The sequence below is a fragment of the Harpia harpyja genome, chromosome 7 (assembly GCF_026419915.1).
Source record: "Harpia harpyja isolate bHarHar1 chromosome 7, bHarHar1 primary haplotype, whole genome shotgun sequence".
Taxonomy (NCBI): domain Eukaryota; kingdom Metazoa; phylum Chordata; class Aves; order Accipitriformes; family Accipitridae; genus Harpia; species Harpia harpyja.
In genome coordinates this window covers 49,812,059-49,831,806 of record NC_068946.1, presented here as the reverse complement: position 1 = coordinate 49,831,806, position 19,748 = coordinate 49,812,059, and the positions used below count along the sequence as shown (strand labels likewise).

The following is a 19,748-nucleotide window of genomic DNA, read 5'->3' as shown; positions in this document are numbered from 1 at the left end:
TAACTACAAAGACTTCTGTTGTAATTAGGAGCTGATCTTTGCCTTCATATTTTTGTGCCTTTAACAATCTCAAAGTGCAATGTTTTACCTCATTGTTTAAATCATTGTGTACAACTCATGGAGTTTGGGTGTTCAACGTACATTTTTCATTCCTTCAATAATTGGTGGAAGAGTATTAAGAATGTTCTCATCTGACTGTGATTAGAATTTTACATTAGCTTTGTTAATGAAAGAAAAGGAAAATGTAGGGAAGAGTATATATATCCCTGTCTTAAAACTCTTAACACATCGAGAATAAGTAGAATATCATTAAATAATGATAGTGTATAATGAATATGATTTATGCAGGGTATGCACATTAATTAATTGCCATGCAGAGTGCTGCAATCACCCATTCAGTCACAGGTTAAGGCAATTAAATACTGTTCTTGCTATTGGAGACGTTCCAGACCTTGGTCCTCAAAGATGTAAGATTGCATTCTCACTAACTTAACCGGTCTCATTCATAAAAAAATTGAAGGATTAATCCAATTAAAATGTATTGGAGGAATCACAATGTATTTTCCTTTTAAATCCATTTAAACATCTGTGAAAATCAAATATGCTGAAGGAATAGAATATTATATGATAATGAAGTTGCCTTCTACTTTGAAATTTAATTAAAACAATCTGGTTGAAAATTCGTACATTTAAGTAGCTCAATGCTTGCATGTAGGTATTGAAATAGAAAAGGTCAACAGAAGTCTTGCAAACCTGAGGACAATAAATATTGTTAAAGCTATTTTATCTAGGTCCTCTTTTCCTCTTACATGAAAACCTGATATTCCCAGGGCCTAAACCTGTGAGCTGCTGTCTACTTCAGCTTCTGATGTCCAGTAGTCTTTTACGGAATATATTTGGAGAAGCAATATAGTAAAGATCCAAATACAATAGCTAGGAAAACATATAATTAACCTGCACAAACGACTTTTTGTTTTGTTTTGGGGTTTTTTTGACACTGTAAAGAAGGACAAAGCCTTCTTTGTAGTCCAGCAGAGGCTGGTATCAGCAGGAACTGCTGATGTTCAACATCCTTCAGGTTCAGCCTGTGACATAAGGACAGTTACGGACACAGCTACAAAACCAAATTCTGTCTAATACTATTTTTTTCCTGGAGTGTTCTAAGACTAAACAGAAGAACACGTAGCCAGCAAATGATCCCATGAGAATGGAGACTGTAAGCACTCACCAGCATTTTTCTGACTCATATAAAATCCTCTCAGGAGGAGGGTGCCTATGCACCCACCGGATAATCATGAAAACCCTTTTCAATTGATAGTCTATTATAAAGTAAGCCATCTTTCCGTTCCTGTACCAGGACTCAAACTAGATAGAGCATTAACATTTCAACATTTAAAGCAGCCAACCTTACTTTTAGGAAGGCTTTTTCAAGGAATAGAACATTAAACCACAATGTTGCTAAACACTAGTATTTATTTTGACAGCGACACTGACGCACAAAGTAATACCCACACAAATACATTATTTCTGCACCTACAACCATATTGCTGAAATTGTTTCTGATGAATAAATTGCCAGTGGTGTAGGAGGCAGCTAAAAAGTACAAGTCTCCACATAGACCTTTTTCATCCTATCACAACGTTTGCAGAGCATCAGTGCATATCCTTGCAGTGCTGACCTGAAGTGTGGCATGCTGCAATTTCAGTCAGTGGATAAAGGCAAATGTTGCCTTTTATTGGGCATCAACAAAATTCTGTTTAAATTCTGTTTTAAGATTCTTTTAAATTCTGTTTACTGGGCATAACAAAGACTGAAATGTAATGGATAAAAGTCACAATTTTCTCAGTTCTTTCGTCCTGGGAATTAAGTCCTAATAAAATGACTTTGATTATCATTCAGAGTTTCTTATTACAAATGCAAAAGATGAAATCTTTCCTTTTTTATGAAAGCAGGGATTTCAGAATTCTTTAAAGACAACCTAAATCCTCAAATGCACAGAAATACCTGTGCATACTAATTTCCAGTACTCTTGCTTTTGTTTTGGAAATAACAGTAGACTGTAATATACTTGTCGAATTTATTTTTCATCTTCATAATTACACATGCAAATAGAAGTATCCCTAAGGATTCAGCGTTATTTCTGAAGTTTGGTCTCTTTAATATCTTCATAATTATTCAAATTGTTTTCTGCTAAGACCCAAAAATTCCAGAGCATTTCCAGCCTTGAGTTTATCCTGTAAAAACAAAACACATATATATGTTTGTGTGTGCTTAACTCGTATTTTACTCAAATGCTTTTACTCGTGCTTTAAAATGAACCACTGCAAAGAGACTAAAGGGTCTCTTCCAGTCTACAGAAATCGGTGTACTACACTGATTTTTCAGTGTTTTATCTCTGGTCTAAAACCGGAGGGTTAAGAAGGAGGGACACCCCCCCAGTATAAAGATCATACCTTCAGTTTACTGTCAAAATCTTCCATTGAATCAATCAATTTTCCAGGTTCCAGTTCCCCAAGTGGAAAAGGGTAATCTGTCCCCAAAATAACTTTGTCCTGATAATAAAAAAACATGTTGTACATTTTGTAGTAGCATTAAACAATATAGTTGCATGTGCTTTCTGGAATTTATAATAAACCACAGGAAATTAGATGTATATATTGGACTGCTTAATTACAAAAGTGAATACGAAGATAATCTTTGGGTTCCAACTTTCATTAGGAAAAAAACCAAACTTGAAAACAATGACTCGAGTTTATTGGGCGAATTTAAGTTTGAAAAAAGTACAGGTTATTTATTGGTTTTGTGTTTGGTGTATTTTTATTCTGATACGCAGAAAGTTCAAAATGCAAATCCCAGGCCCATGGGAATGAGCGTATAATGCTCAGATGAATACAACAGAAATGGTAATTTCCTACTCAGATTGATTTTCTGTACTGTGGTGCTGGTTTGAAATGTAACAAAAAGGCATCTATTGTTCCCCTACACTACTCATACTGCTTCTGCAAGTAATTTGCCTAAAATGCAATGATTAATCTTGGTTAAGTGTTGCCATAATTAAGTGGGCAATAAAGGGTACACATAATTCTTCCTTCTGTTTCTTGACTTTTTGGTTCTTTTTCATGTTCTTTGCATGCTCTGCACTGTTGTGTGCCATCCAAAAAGAGTATGAGAGTTTTCGACACATTTCTTTAAGAATTTCAGGAAGTTGTCCACCAAACTCAGAAAAGATGCTTGGATTTGGATTCTTGAATTTGAAATTCTTGACTACATACACTCACAGAGACACACAAATGTAGCAGGGAACCATCTGGAGACGTCAGCCGAGTAACAACCGGACACCGATACGGTTAAAGTTGTTCTCCCTTTATTGCCCAAATAGCATGCTTATATACCTTGTCAAGCTAAACATCAGCTGTCCACGTGCCAAAAGCTAAAATATAATTGGTTATACTATCTCTGTCCACGCGCATAAACATAGGACACAATTGGTTATACTAACTCTGTACACGCGCCTAAACATAGGACACAATTGGTTATACTAACTAAAACATGCGAAACTTGTCTCAGCCTAATTGGTCAAGATAAACTGCCGAATTGAGGTTCTTCGTGCCAAGTTCCCTTTATCTTGGAATGTGCACCTGTGTTCTTCTAATTGGCATCTTTCTTTTTTTGTCTTCTTGTTTATTCTGTTCAAGGCCTTCTAAAGGCGTCTGGAATACTTTTGCGACCGTTAGCTAAATATGTGTCCGCAACACACAAAAAACTTGAAATTATATATGTGTGAGAAGAATGTGTAATAAAAAATACAAAGCAATCAATATTATCTTTTGTGTGACACTTTAAAAGCTGTAATAATTGCAATGTGATAATACTTAAAGCATGGTACAATGTAGAATTACTACAAACATTTAAATTTTTAAAAAGTATTTAATTTAATTTAACTAGTATTCAGCTTCAGATAACAAAACCAAAATCTCATTTACAAAATTTCATATATTTTTGCAAGTCTATAATTTTTTTAAAATGTCATTGTCTTTAACTGGGATTGGATATTAGCTGTGCATTTGAAACATGTATCTGAGAATGAGTGACTTGATATGATTTGTTTCTGAAAGCAAGTCAGTGAAAAGAAAATTCAATAAAAATCTGTATGCATCATTCCTGTTACCAGACATGAAAAGAAATAGGCAGATCCTCAATAGGTCCACTTTGTTATAGGTTCATTTTCACACTGGATTGATATTTCCCCATTTTATCTGCCTTGGAGAGTGCATACTGCCAACTCTCTTGATTTTATCAAAAGTCTATTTTCCTTTAAGCTTCCTCTCCTGGAGACATGATTATTTGAAAACCACAGTTTTCATTAAAAATATATGTTTTCAAATGTCTCACTAATTTGAAGTCAAGCCTGTGAATTTGGGGCACTTGTTATAATATTTGAACTCAGTTACCAATACTGAAATAGGATGAAGAAAACATAATTCAGTTATTTTATGAAATGATGCGTTTTTATTTGTCAAATGCTTTTTTTATTTTTATTTTTTTACCTCCAGTAGGTGTCACCCGAGAGTCTCTGACAGAACCTATACAAAACCTTGCACGGAATCCAAACAGAAGATATTCTATTGTTCTGTCCTATATTGTTGTATTACAATTTATTAAAGAAGTCTTGCCATAAGATTAGAATAGGAGAATTTATACCCCGCTGCCTACTAAATCAAGTTCTGAGTGTAGATTAAACAAAGTACATTTGGATGTGTGTACTTCTAAGCAGCTAAATACATTATTTATAATAATCAATCTGATACCAAGATATTTTCTTCAAATATGAAAAACAAATGTATGCCATATACCCCCCCCCAATAAATATACTAGCTTTATATGAGAAAATAGATTTCTAACTAAAGGAGAAGGAAACCCAATATTTGCCCAGCTGTTTATTAGTCAAGGTTAAGTAAGCCAGGAAGGTTTGTACATTCTTGTTTACATCTCCTATACACCAAACCAGAAGGAAACTCCATGCCCTCATTGGAATAATATATATATATTATTTCAATTATATTTTTCTTTTCCTCTAACTTAAAGTGTTTCACAGCTAACTGTGATCTATTCATTAGCAATAAAATTAAGAGCTGTAAATTAATAAGAAAAATTTAGAAGCAGCATTATTGCTCTGCTACTAGTGATATTACGCTATTCATTTATACTCTCTGAGCTTCAGTTTTGTACCCATCTATAAAATGGGAATTGCAATACCTGCCCTTAGCAACCAGGCTCAGAGAAGTCTCTGCAGATAAATAATACTCCTAGCATAATAGATGTATTATTATATTATTCCAAAGTATATCAACAAAGTCAGTTTTCCCTAGAGGGCTTATAGTTTGATACCTTAATTAGTGCATCTCTCCTTTTAGAAAGGTACATATGGCTAATGATTAACCTCAGTGGACCCTTCTACTCAACAGAACTTTTGTTTGCAGTAATAGAGACCTGAATCTTAAAATGAATCTCAAAGAGCATGAATTCGTCCTCTAATGTTAGCAAAAATTGTATCATCTGCCTTGAATCTCACCTTCTTTCCTACTATGAGGATACATCTCAAAAAAACGCCAGATTGCTATAGCCAGTTCAGCTCCAACCTCTGGCCAGAGCGGTTTTACCTGTGGGTGATGGCTCTTGAGGAATCACCATGGGGAAGTTTTTGCAGAGATACACTGAATCATTTAATCCCCTGTCAACCCTGTTCTTCACTTTTTATAGCCTGCGTCATTAGGGATTTTGTGCTTATTTATATTCACTTCATGCTACCTCATCATGGGGGGAGCGAAGGACTGCAGCAATTTTGCAGTCTTAGAAAATTCTTTCTCAGAAATGTGTACTTCTGCTTCCTTTAACTGGGATAGGCTCCAATTAACCTGCACCCAAAACTAAGAAGGGATGAAGTTAAATATACATGACTCATCCCAGCTGTCACTGGATTTTAATATTCATAAGTTCAAAGCCAACACATTACATTCTGATGCCAGGTAATGGCTGTTCCCTAAGGACCTGAAGCCATTTCTAAGCACATCTTTACACACATTGATGCCCTTCCTGCACAGCTCTTAGCTATACTCTGGAGAGCTGTCCTATTTCAAATCCTCAGCTTATAAAGTTACAGTGTCATCCTCAAGACCCAATGGCATTGTTTTTAGCCCAGCATTTATTCATCTTATATGTGTTATTCTGCCAACACACGACTGCACTGAAAACACTGAGATATTTGGTGGTTTTTTTAAGCTTTTGACTCATGGAATGGTATTACGTGAGAATATCAACTTTCATTGGAAAAAGAGGGAAATTTTTAATCTTCATGGTTATAAAGTCTGAAAATGTGATGTCAATGTTTTTTTCAAGGATAAGATGCCTTAGACTATGAAAAAGAGAAAGAAAATGTACTACTCCCCCCCCCCCCCCCCCCCCCCCCCCCAGCTCTCCTGAGTATTAAAAGCATTTAAGTTTTTGGGATCTGACTCATGACTTTTCAGCACTGGGGTTCCACCTGATGTCACATTGCTTGAGCTCAAAATACTCAGAGGAGAATAAAGAAGTCACCAACATCCCATGCAGTACACTGGTCAAATTCATGGCATTAAGAAACTTAATTTCAGAAGTCTGTTGAGAAAATAAACACGACACCAGAGAGGCTACTGCTGAGTGACTTAGATTATCAAATTACAATCCATAACCTCCTCAAACAACTAAATTTCACGTTGCAAAGACTAATCATGATTAGTACAGATTTATTGCAGTAACCTGTTCAGACTGTTAGAGGTGAAAATGGGACATCAACAGTGTCTTTTCTGTAGAGAGAAAGAAAACATTCGGCTTAGCTGTCTTTGTGAACTTTGGTCATACAAAAGGCCCTGATGACAGCAACAGCCCCACATGTAAGAAAGTACTATGTGAGCCTAGAAACTAATGTACAGGAAACAGGAGTACAGTTGTTGAGACAAGAAAGTCAATGTCAGAGCTTGCATTTCTGTTTTTGACATCTGGTAGGCATCTCCCTGCTAGCTGTAGAAACTCCATGAGGTCCAGAGATCAAGACACAAATACAGGTCTCTTGTTGATTTGTAGTGATCCATTGGAAGTTGGCATGAGTGATGCCATCTTCAACCCCTTCCTGAGCATTTACTAATGAGAAGGAATTATATGAATGTTTTTGGATTTTTGTGTCTCATGCTGTACCCAATTTAAACAGGTTGCTAAACTACAAAGATTTCTTTACTCTCTACGCTAACAATTGAAATATTACTGCAAACCCATGATGTTTAATGTGTTCTCCAGGATCCTCACAAAAACTTTCTTTATTATTGACTTTTTTTTCTGCCTGTAACTTCCCAAGTGCAAATACAATTTGATTTCTTCAAGTATACACTTGAATTTGAAAATTAAGCCATTTGAAAACAAGGCTCCAAATGAAGCAGTCTTTGCTTGCAGTCCCATCCTGAACAACCTTACACAAGGAACCAGCCTCACTAAACTAAGGTTCACAGTGCATCATTTCCTGGATTAAAACCACTGTTTCAGTAACTCCATATAGTAAAAACATTACCAACATGGCAGAAGCTCATCAGTTTATAATAGCTCAGGTTCTGATTCTACTGGGTGAATATGCTGTCTTCTTCCTGCTTTCTTCTCCTTTTTCCTATTGCATAGAGAACTAAATAAAGAATGACTCACCTGCTTCTGGAAGCATTAAAACTCACCTCTCCTATTACACTTGTTAGCAGCTTTAGTGCACCATGATCATGGACAAGAGAGTCTGTGTAAAATGAACCAAGGTATTTTCTTGGATCCACCTTATTATCCACCGCACACAAATCAGGGCGCATGTTGAATCCATGGGAAATTCGCCCCACTGTGTATGGAAAAGCTCCACCTGCAAGAAGAAATTTTTGGTAACAGAAGCTAAAAATATGCAGGAGGAAAAAAAGCCACATTATCAACAGAGATCCATAAGTTTTACTGTCAGCTATTTACAAAGTGCTCTGCACCAGCAATTTTTTATTCCTTCCCCTTCATTAGCTTCTTTCTCTGTTTTCCCCACTTTTTCACTATTGCGATGCCCAAATTCCTCCTGCTGCTTTCCTCAAACCATCTCCTGTTTCCCCTTCCTCCTCGTTTCCCTTAAAGGCTATTGTAACCATTCAAACACTGGCTGAAACAGGCTAAGGAGCGTTCATACAAGCAGCCTACCTGGCAGACTATCTTCTTTGGGGTAATAGTACTCAGCAGGTGGCAGGCTTGAAGTGGTAACCCTATTAGCTGGCATACCAGAAAATACAGTTGTACCATGCTCAACTAAAGAACAGGTGTTTCACATGGTATATTACTTACCTCCATGTGCGAAGCAAACTTTCAGCTTAGGAAATTTTTCAAAAATTCCTCCCATAATCATGGAGCAAATGGCTATGGTTGTTTCTGCTGGCATGCCTAACAACAAAAAAAGCTTTATTGTGTGAGAGTTTTATTTTTTATTTTCCTATTTGAGTTTTAAATGTTATCTTCATTTTCTTCAATTAGCCTTGAGCCTACTGAAAAAATAATAGTTACAGAGCAGCTGCCAAACATTACACATTACTTCTATTAGAGGAACACGGAGCTGAACAGTAATTAACTGAAATGAGGACGCAGGACTGGAAGCTAAGATCTTCTGAATTCTAAGCCCAGTTTTTATGCTACCCCACTATGGCAGCTGACAGGCAGGTTGGGTATGAACTGCAAGCTTGATTCCTCAGTTATCCTAGCTCAAAGACAAGTCTGGAATACACCAGGTTCTCTTCTCACCTGTGCTTCTGTGTTTCTTTTGTGTGGAAAGTGGGGCAGATATATTGGTGGATATTCCAACACAGATTTGGGGTTTAGTTATGACATGGTGCTAGTTCCTACAGTTGAGAAATAACCTATCTCTCTTTGCCACTGGGTAACTTGGATGCCCAGTGTTAGGAACATAACAGCAATTTAGGTTCCTACATCAGGCCTCAGTTTCTGAGCCCACCTAACATATTTAGAATATCATGCCATTTAGGCGCCTAACTTCTGACATCCAGCTTGAAATTAGGAATTGAGTTCCCCTCATCTATGGAGGAAACAACACCTATCCAGCTCAAAAGATTGTATTTCATTAATGTTTTACCATGCACTCAGATGAAAAGCCTTATTAGGCTTAGTAGGAAAATCTTTTAATTATACTTTGTTAAGTAAATGCAGTAATTTTAGCTTCTTTTTAAATCTGTGTGGTTGAGCCTGCTCTGATTAAGACTAATTGATATTAAGATAATGCACTGGTGATTGGGACACTAAAATTTTCCAGTGTATATTGTGTATGTTTTTCAGAACACCTCTATTGGAGGCAGTGCAAAACCATGCAAATCAAAACAATGCAAAACAGAATAAGTGAGGGTGGAATCAGGTCTAAACATTCCTAGGTAGCAGTATAACCTACCTCCTCTCCTGTTAGTCAATGTTGTTCTGATTTGCCTAGCAGATGGGGAAAAAAACAGAAACTAGATAATTCCTTACATCTATGGGGAGCTTTCAAAGTAGATCTTGTTTCAGCTATAGTTGATGTGAACTTAGATTTATTTCCTCTCTGATCAAACTATTTATAGGAAATAATCCAAGAAATTCTAGGAAGTAATGTTTGGGTTTGCCTACTCTTTCATTTACTCAGGTTATTTCTGAGGAGCTGATTTCAGAGACAAGTCACTCTTCCCTAGTCATCTGCTCTTTGTATTTAGGACAAAAGAGAATACCAGATTCTGTTGCTAGTCTGAATAATTTTAATTCTAGGTATTTAAAAGTTAGACAAACTATACAAGCTTAAAAACAAATGACTGCTGAATTTACACAACAGATTTAATTGTAGTACTTGATTAAAAAAAAAGATTGATAGAAAACTCATGTAGTACCTTTGCAACAATCTTCTGGGCATAATCCAGTGACAGTTCATAAATGTAGATTAAGAAAAGCAAATATACACTCACCTATTAGCCATGGAAACCAATATTTGGACATCCTTCCATCTATCTGCATGTCCCAGGGATGCACAAAGAGACAGCAATTTAATTGTTCAGCAGCCTGCAGCAAAAAGAAAAAATCTATATCTTAAGTAATCATACCAAAATGCATCTTAGTTCGTAGCCACACTTTAAAGATTACCTGCAAAACTGTACTGAGCATTAGTACTAGTAATGAGAATAAGCCCAGAAGTAAGAACTATAAGCAATAGTTGGTTATATTTACTTCTCTGGGCCATATCCAGAAGTCCTCACTCAGTTTCAAAGTTGGTTTTGAGCCTACAAGATTGGAAACACTGATGATAATATCTTTTTAATAAGCCAAGTGTTCCTCAGATTAATGCAGTACAAAAATGCTTCAGCTGTGTTTGTCAGCCATCCGGCAGTACAAAACTCAGTTCAAACTAGCATTGTTTTGGTTTCATTACACATACGAGGATGAACTCTTATACTATTTTATAGAACCGTTTTAGGATGGTTTTACAGAATTGTTCCAGCTGCATTCAGGAATTTTCATTGCTGTTGCACTACATTTATCCCCTTTGGCCCTCTGCCTGGCTTAAAAAAAAGTTAAAACTATTCCTAATCTACCCTAAGAGTTCAAAATCAAGCTGTATTCTGATCAATAATCCATGTCCACTCAAGTATACCAATTTCTCCAAAACTACTGACATCTTTGGAAAGGAAAACAGAGGAACAATATAGGAAGCTGATTCTGACTGAGTAATTTAACTATGTGCTTAAATTTAAATATATAGTTATCAGAGTCATTCATATGCTTAACCAGGATTTAACAGATTTGTTTTGTCAGATGTATTTCTGGACCTCCTCTTGTTGCTAAGGAGATTATCACACATTTGAAAAATTTGCGTTTATTTACCCATACATGCATAAATAAAGCTGCAACTTTTGGATTGTAGGGAGTAATTGCCATCTACATTTGTAAACTAAAAATAGCAATTCAATAACTGGCTTGGTAGATTGATAAAATTCATTATCAAATATGGCTTAATTTCACAATCTTTATTATCCAGGGATGCTTCTAGAAGTGATGGAGGTAACTTCCTACATGTGTTAAACATAAGCTGAATAATGTACAGTATAAGAGAGAGATCCCAGTACAAGAGAGGGATGTCAGTACATGGTGCTACTGGAGAGAGTCCAAAGATGATGAAGGGACTGGAGCATCTCTCCTATAAGGAAACGCTGAGAGAGCTGGGACTGTTTAGCCCCGAGAAGAGAAGGTTCAGCGGTGGATCTCACCAATGTATATAAATACCTGAAGGGAGGGTGTAAAGAAGGTGGAGCCGGGCACCTTTCTGTGGTGCCCTGTGACAGGACCAGAGGCAATGGGTATAAACTGAAACACAGCAAGTTCCCTCTGAACATCAGGAAACACTTGTTTACTGTGAGGGTGACGGAGCCCTGGCACAGGTTGCCCAGAGAGTTTGTGGAGTTTCCATCCTTGGAGATATTCAAAAGCCATCTGGGCATGGTCCTGGGCATCTGGCTCTAGGAGTAGGGCATTGAACCAGATGACATCCAGAGGTCCCTTCCAACCTCAGCCATGCTGCGATTCTGTGAATGCCTGCATCTCCAAGAGTGGAAGCTGATAACTGACTGTATATGACCATAAAAACAAATACTCCAGATGCTGCGCTAACAGAATTCTTGAAGAAACTGAGCATTCTGAAAAATAACCTCTATGGATCAATTTCAAGCTGACAGCTATAATAACCTGTGAAACAGATACAGAATGTACATTGATTAAACCCCACAATTTAGACAAATGACCATCCTCATCTGGACCTAAGGCTATTTAAGAAATGCAATCTATAAATTCATTTTATAATCAATACATTCAGTTTGGAACTTTTGGTCCAATTTGCGTAATTCTGTATGGTATTTTGCCTCTATGGGGATCTCTGAAAATCTCAGGGAGTTTTATCAATTATCTCAATAGGATTGGATACAGTAACTTGAACCTAAGAGCAAACAGTACAGAAATGCTTTATTTGATACTGCACTTATCCTCACAAACCAAGAAGGCAACTCTACAGTGAGAACTCATATCATGAAAAGATTTTGTTATTCATTATTATAAAGTATGTTTCAGAATGTTTTACATTGTATTATTGTCATTATATCCTATAATGAATTATCATATATAATTAAAGCTGAATCTCTCTCATCACTAAGCAGATTAGAAAGCTCAATTGTTTTAATGTATCTATAAATTTAGTTGATGACTGAGTATGCCCCAAAATATTTGTCGACAGAATTCCATATCACAGAATTCCCCAAAATAAGGAAAGAAACATTTACTCACAGCATAAATATTGTACAGTTCTGGCGCATTCAGGTCCCATTCATTGACATGGGATCCTATTTGTACTCCAGGAAATCCAAGTTCATTCACACAGCGATGCATTTCTTTCACAGCCAGGTCTGGAGCTTGCAAAGGTAACGTACCCAAGCCAATAAACCTCTTGGGGTACTTTTTTACTGTAGCAGCTAAGTCATTATTTAATATCTGGGCTAGATCTAAAGTATCCTGAGGTTTGGCCTGGTAAGATATTAAGCAGAATTGTACATTAAAATATAGTTCTCAAATGTTATCACCTTTGGAAGATATTGGATAAATGTCACTGCAAACAATTCAGAGACAGGTTTTGAACTAAAATTTACTTTACAGTTCTGAATAGCTGGAAGCCAGTAGAGCTAAATTCTGCCTCGCTTTAAAACCTCTGGGTGCAGTTCTGCTTCTTATCTTGAATATTTTATCAACTGCTGTTGCCTTTACTGCTCAGGATGAGTGTAATAAATCCCAGGTTGCTGACGCACTTAAGTGTCTGGTCTTTTTTGTAAACCAGTCCTCTGTTTTTGTTTATCCCAATGCAAAAGCCTCAGCATATACTTTTTAAACACAGCAATGAATATTTACTCTCCTATTATTGGAGTTGAAGAGGTAAAAATAAGAAATGTGAGATGCTGGAGCATGAGAATTCTACCGAGAAAACTTGAGCAAACCTCTCTAACATTTAGAAGGAAATAACAGTCATAATTCTAATAAGGGAACTGCAATATCCACACAGTCTCCCGTTTTCCCCCCTAATACATATTTAATGGAAAATATTCCCATAAATTCTGATGATCAGTGGTATTACTTATATGTGGGCTTAACACAATGATTTTTAATGTAGCATATCTGTTTACTTGTAACAATTTGACTTATTACACATAGCTAAATAGCCAAATTGAGAATGTATTTAGAACAGCATTTTGCTATGATTTATCTTCTCAGACTGTTTTTATTTCTTTGATGCATTCAGGATCACTATGCAGGGAACATATTAATTTAAATTTGCTACTGAATTTTAAGATTCGAAGCATTCTAGGTCAATGAGTCCCACATCACATTTAAAAGAAAGTGGGGTAAGACCACAAATATCTCTCTCAACTTCTTTTTTTCATGAGAAAATGCTGATTAATGTCTAGCTTTCATGGAATCTGTACATGTATGTTTACCTGCTAACCATGAATTCATGCTGTGTAAATTCTCTCTCCCTGTTTCCAGCTACCCCCATAAGGTCCCCAGAAGAAATTCTGTTGTTATCTCATTCTTTGTTACTGAGTGTACTCCAGAGTGGAGCTTTGCCAGGACCCCCTGCTGGCTCTTCTTGACTATTTTTTTGTCTTTTGTTTTTCACAGCAGAACAATTCCCCATTTACTTCAGTGCTCTAGTGACTACTTCAATCACCCAATTTATAGGAGGATGCATTTATTTTTAAAAATTTTTGTAACATATGAATTACAAAACATGCTAGTAGGAACATACCCAGTAGCTGAACATTACAGGGACTGTAGAAAGGACTTGGACTGTGACTCCTGAGTAAGAAAAAGCAGTTATTAATGTTTCCTTTTTTTTGGTAAAATGTTAAATAAGAAAGCACTTTTGTTTGAAAGGTAGAAGGTAAAAGCTTTAATGGTAAGGAATGACTTAAATGACTTAAAAGTGACATGGATAAAATCTTTTTTTTTTTGCTAATTAAGGATTATGGTAATAAAACTTGTAGTGTATCAGTTTATTAGGATTGGAATATTTTTGCTAAGTAGAAAGAAAAATAAGACTTCGTACTCATACTAGATTATTTGTGAAACTAAGTATTTTGATTTTAGAATTACTTGGTACGTATGTGTACAATTAATTAAAACAGCAATATAATGTTACTCTCACATAAATGAATGTGTCATTAAACCAACAGAATACAGTACCTTAAGTTTACTTTGGGGTAACCTTTATCATATATATTTAATAAATAAATATGTAAATCAGCTTAAAGATAAACAACGTTGTGTTAACAATGGTTGTTAAACAATGTTTTCCTAGGTGTTCCCCAAAGCTATATTGTGTTAGGTTTCATTCATCCTGTGTCTGGACTACTGAGGTTGTATGTATAAGAAAATCTGTCTGTTTTTAGAAATAACTTTGGTGTTAGCAATAAAGTCCATTAAGTCTATGTTGTTTGGTTTCTGTTCAAACACAAATCTATACCATAACTTTGTGTGTGACAGGTTACAGGAACACAACAAACCTAGCAGATTAACAACAGAAGAAACAATAAACAGTAATTAGGACTTCACTAAATAGTTACATGCAAAACTATTTTTTTTTTTATTTCAGTTCTGATTGTAATATTTATGCACATATTTTGTCATGTTTTAAAAAAAATTAACTTGGTTATTAGTAATGAAATGCAAAAGATGGCAGAAAAAAACCTAGGAGAATTTCTTCTAAGACAATGACTTTGCCAAAGCAGTTGAATGTTTAACAAAATGATTTATCCTCCTTCTCAGTATTTTAAGTAGGATACAAGAGGGGAAGCTGACTCAGGCATCTCTCTTACAAGAGATCTCTTACAAGATCTGATTAATATTATGTACAGCAGCAATGGTGTGGGGTTAAGGATTTGGTCTACAAAATTACACATATACTGAAGTACAGCCTAAGTTGTATTATCCATCAATATGCTACCAGACACTTGATTAGCATGTTTGAGAACATTCATCACATTTTCCACAATAAGCATTGTATCTGGTTTCAATCCATTTTTACACTTCTGAGCAAATTTAACATAAACCTTAAAGGTAGATTTCCAAGCTGAACTTTCCTAGACACTAGCTTTAGGAAGAAGAATCAGCACAGAAAAACCTCTACTTCGTACCCTCTTTACAGAGGGTTTTACAGAGGAGAAAATAATAAGAAAAGGCAGTTAGGATTAACTGAAGGATTTTCTCCAACAAAATTGTGATGATTTGTATCATAGAACTGTGATGTTAATTACCTTTACAGCTTATTTTATTGAGTTACCTTGACAGCTTGTTTTATTGAGTAGATCAAGACACAGGTTTATATACCAAATAGACCTACGACATATGAGAATTAATTTAGTCTCTTTCATATACTGGCTACTATTTCTTATTACTGGCAAGATTTCTTGGGCATTGCACAAACAAAGCCTTTAGCAACCAAGCTGTAAGTTATCTCACTGAGTTAATAATACCTTACAGTGACCAATACTAGTTTTGTTCAGCTGGGATACTCCTTGCACCTTTGTTCCAAAATTATGCCATGTTTGGAGGTTAAATTTTTGGGTATAATTTACCTTGGCCTGTGTTACAGAAAATGGTCTTTGAACTAAAGCTACAGCTTTGTAAACCGAAAAAGAGTAAATGTGGCCCATAGTCTTTATCATTAGGTGAACAGTAAGAATGAAAAACACTAAGAACTTTTTTTTACACTTGATTGGCTGATGCCTGTATCTCTGGAGTGCAGTAATAAAAGGGGACATTTTTATGGCACAAGTCACCAGATGGTGCTGTAACACACAGTTTTAGATTTTTATTTTTTTTTTAACCCAGTGAGCATTGTTTAGTTTGTGGAGAAATACTGCGGTGTTGGCTTTATGATACATTCTCTCTCCGGAAAGTTGTGGCAAAAATTTGAAAAAAAATTGCTCCTGTGTCTTCCCTTTGTCTACAGCAAATAGATGGGGCAGAATTGTTTCGTAGAAACTTGCCATTAGGTTTGAGGGAAATATCTGAAAGGGAAGGATGCCCAAATGCTATTTATGGTCCACACTGTGGTTGAATGACGTGGTAATCCCCAAAATCCCTGAGCTAACTCAGGGAATGATTACAGTCTAGTCAAGACAGCATATTTCAGAAAGGTTGCAAAGACATTCTAGCATTCCCATTAAATATCTAATGGTTGGAGTTTGAAATACTGCTTCTCCAGGGTGAAAATGAGGTAGTTGAAAATTATCTAAATTGTGTTTACATAAATTGCCCGCCAGCCCTTGAGTTCCCAAATTGGCCTATGTTACGTGTTGCAGTAAACCTCCATAAGGAGAATGACCCAAAGTATCTCCGAACATGCTATCCCATGAATAATCATAAAGATGCTACTTATAAAATATCTGGTCTTTGAAGTAATTCAGAAGTTTATTCCTTATGAAAAGTTGGAGAAGATATTCAAGTTTAGTCTACTGAGAAACTGATGTAGGGAATTATTCAAGCCTCAATCTGAGAAAAAAAAATCTTTAGCAACATAGTATTTCTCTCCCAAAAGTAATTTGGAATTACAGTGTCAATAAGAACTAACAAAAATAATTGATCAGACTAGAAGTTCCTTCTCTCACCCTCAGTCTCCCATCTTACAAACCTTACTTAGTGGCATGTAAGTAACTTGATGGAAAATAAATCTGGAAATTTGGCATCTGGTTAAGTTTCTTTCTAAATCAGGAAAACTCTCTTTTCTGAGAAAGTAATTGTACCAGTTCTCTAGGCTCAGAGTCCTCTAGCTAAAATACAGAATGAAGTTGCAACACCTAAGCTGAAAAAATATTAGAAAAGGAAACAAACATACAAAAAATCCTAGGAGTAAACAGAATCTTTTTAACATTCGGAACAAAAATGAAAGGGCTTTCTCTTCTACGTAAATCACTTCTCTACCTGGAATTCATGTTGCCTTTTCAAGTCTAGAGTCAGTCATCCTTACTTATGTCAACTAGTTCCTTACTGCCTTAAAAATCCCACCAAAATTAATGAGCCCATGTGGGGAATAAATTGCTACTGAAAATGAGGAAAGTTATGGGAACATGTCCTATTTGAGTCTGAGTATAAAGCATACCGGTTTTCACTGACTTTCAACAGCTTTAAACTAATGAATCAGTATGCTAAAACTTTTAATTTTGATATTGTTATTGAGCACTTTCAGATGCATTAACAGAGAAGTTGCTGTTATTCTAAATGAGACACAATGATTTTAATTCATTTATGGAGATACCTGATAGGTCCATCTCTTTAATCCGTACTTCTGGATCCCAGCAGTTCTCTTGAATAACTCTAAAAACCTTTCCATCCTTCATCATCTTTGCCTGTCCCTGTGAAATGACATTTTTCATCTATTATACATGTGACAAAGTAGTGCATGCTAATTTATAGTCGCTTGGGTATATTGTGCTCCCTGCAGAAATTCAGTGACAGAATTTTGTTCTTTTATTTTTATTCAGTAGGTATTTTTAATCAAAGACTATTTTAAAAGTCATTAATAAAACAGTCATTTATAGTTCAGATTTAATTCTTCATAATAAAAAAAATCCCTTTTCTTTTGCAATGTATATCACTCTCTGTTTGTTTGGAAAAGAGATCAGGTACCTTAATCCAACTTTATCCTCAAACCAAATTTTGACCTCAAAACAATGCTCTAATTAAATCTGTGCTAAATTTTCCCCTTGGGTATGCGTGTGTTCTTTTAAAGTCAATAGCATCATGATGATTCCAGTAACTACAGAAATAATTGTGCAACTCTGTTAATTTCAGTCCAGTTGTTTCGTATCACCAGTGATACTGGGACAAAAGGAGACCTATTATGTTGTCTTCAGATTACATTTTCTCCTTGGGAAGAAAAGAATTATTAAAGAATTTGTATTTGGGGAAAAAAAACCCAAACAAACCCTAACTGCAGTATAAAACCATTACGTGAATTAGTGTAATACCTTCCCCATATGCCATCAATTCCCAAACTTACAAAGTTCAAAATCTTATCAAGGTCATGAAATTGAATACTGTTCCTTTAACTATGAACATGGAAACTTCCTTTTTAAACTTAATTTTTGGTTGATTTGTCAATTGTCCAAAGAGGTTGAGTATGCACAGTGTCATCACATTAAGCAAAGTAAATTGTCTGTTACAGTTGTAGGTATCCACATGCTTCTATGGACTTGTAAAGACAGACAAAACAGTCCTTCTGTTGGCTTACACTTGCACAGATTGATGAGATACAATTCACCAATACTTGCAAGGCCTGAGTATTTCTTGGTTGCTTGAAGCTCCTATAGAGATAAATGGAATGGAGGAAAGTCAGAAGATCCACATGACCCTGTGTATTTGGGATGGGTAAGCTCAGTCATGCAGCAGATGTATTGGACAGAGAACACACTGCATCTGCAGCTGAAAATTGAAAATGAGAAAACACAGCAGCTATTCCTTCACCTTCACAGTAAACAGAAGCTAAGCACAGGGCAGTCTTCTGACTCTTCTGGAAAGGGAATTCTCTCTCTCCAAAGGCCACTTTACTTTTCCTCATAAAAAATTCATTTATTTAGGATCCTGTCTATTTTTCTAAACAAAAAACCTGTTAAATCGCTACTAGTATGCTAAACCAGAAATAACTAATAAAATTTACTACTTCTTGCAGAGCTGGTTTCTGTCCCCTCCTTCTGAGAAGTTAGACTGTTCGTAACCTTGAATTTGTTATTAACTTCATACATTCCCAAATATACCGCCCTAATGAATATTTTAAAGCTCCCTTCAACAAATCTAACTGTGCTGCCTTGGCAAACTGTCAAGTTACTTGTTAGCTGTATCACAGGTTGTGAAAATTACTTGAAATATTACAGTCAGTAATAACAACTATGTAGTCTTGATCCTCTGGTAAAATACTTCAGGTTCTTGTAAAATTGATTTTCCAACCTGACAGAAATGTTAACTCTAGCCATACACTCAAATACATTAAAAAAAGATCAGTGCAGTGCTGCAGATTGCCTAATAAACAGAAAAATATTTGGGGTGTGAGTAGAGAAAAAGACAGAGTAGAACTGAGCATTGCATCACGTATGACTAGATCATGTGGACTTTACTGGATTACCACTGGGAGTATTTCTGTGAACACAAGCGACTTAATTCTTTCCTCAGACATAGCTAAGGCATAGCAGCTCACCTGCTCATGTATATTTTCTTCTGCTAATACTGAAAACCATATTAGATGGATAGTAATTTTACTAGCAACTTTCACAGTGCTCATACTTAAATGCTGAGATAAATTTGCAACAGGGTTTGCAATATAGGAAAGGTTTCTAATAAGCCATGTGGTGTTCTCATTGAAGAATTATTTGAACAGTTTGCTATTTTAATTTGCATTAACTGATTCTTTGTCAACACGCTACAGGTCAAGGCTGAGCTCACAGCATTGTATGTTGGCATCAACAAACTTGATTATGCAGGAAAGCAAAACATGATCATATGAATAGATTCATGCTTGTATATGTAATGATAGAAAGATCTGGTCCACCAACACTGTGACTGGAAAATGAGTCATATTGCTATAGTCTCTAGACACT

General features: G+C 35.8%; 1 protein-coding gene across 8 annotated transcripts in view; it reads right to left on the bottom strand.

The window, feature by feature from the left end:
• Positions 1 to 1,455: 1,455 nt before the first annotated feature.
• Positions 1,456 to 19,748, bottom strand: part of ACMSD (aminocarboxymuconate semialdehyde decarboxylase) — a 48,331-nt gene continuing 30,038 nt past the window's right edge. For 5 of the 8 annotated variants that reach the window (XM_052792330.1, XM_052792329.1, XM_052792328.1 and 2 more), the window contains 8 exons: positions 17,414 to 17,510; positions 13,904 to 13,953; positions 12,394 to 12,630; positions 10,032 to 10,125; positions 8,383 to 8,478; positions 7,752 to 7,924; positions 2,454 to 2,552; positions 1,456 to 2,234 (listed from right to left, as the gene is read on the bottom strand). In XM_052792330.1, the coding sequence (XP_052648290.1) occupies positions 2,172 to 2,234; positions 2,454 to 2,552; positions 7,752 to 7,924; positions 8,383 to 8,478; positions 10,032 to 10,125; positions 12,394 to 12,630; positions 13,904 to 13,953; positions 17,414 to 17,510 (909 nt within the window). In that variant the 3' untranslated portion in view covers positions 1,456 to 2,171. Of the gene's footprint in view, positions 2,235 to 2,453; positions 2,553 to 7,751; positions 7,925 to 8,382; positions 8,479 to 10,031; positions 10,126 to 12,393; positions 12,631 to 13,903; positions 13,954 to 17,413; positions 17,511 to 18,388; positions 18,462 to 19,748 lie in introns of all 8 variants that reach the window. The other 3 variants (XM_052792327.1, XM_052792333.1, XM_052792325.1) reach the window with 1 other exon arrangement.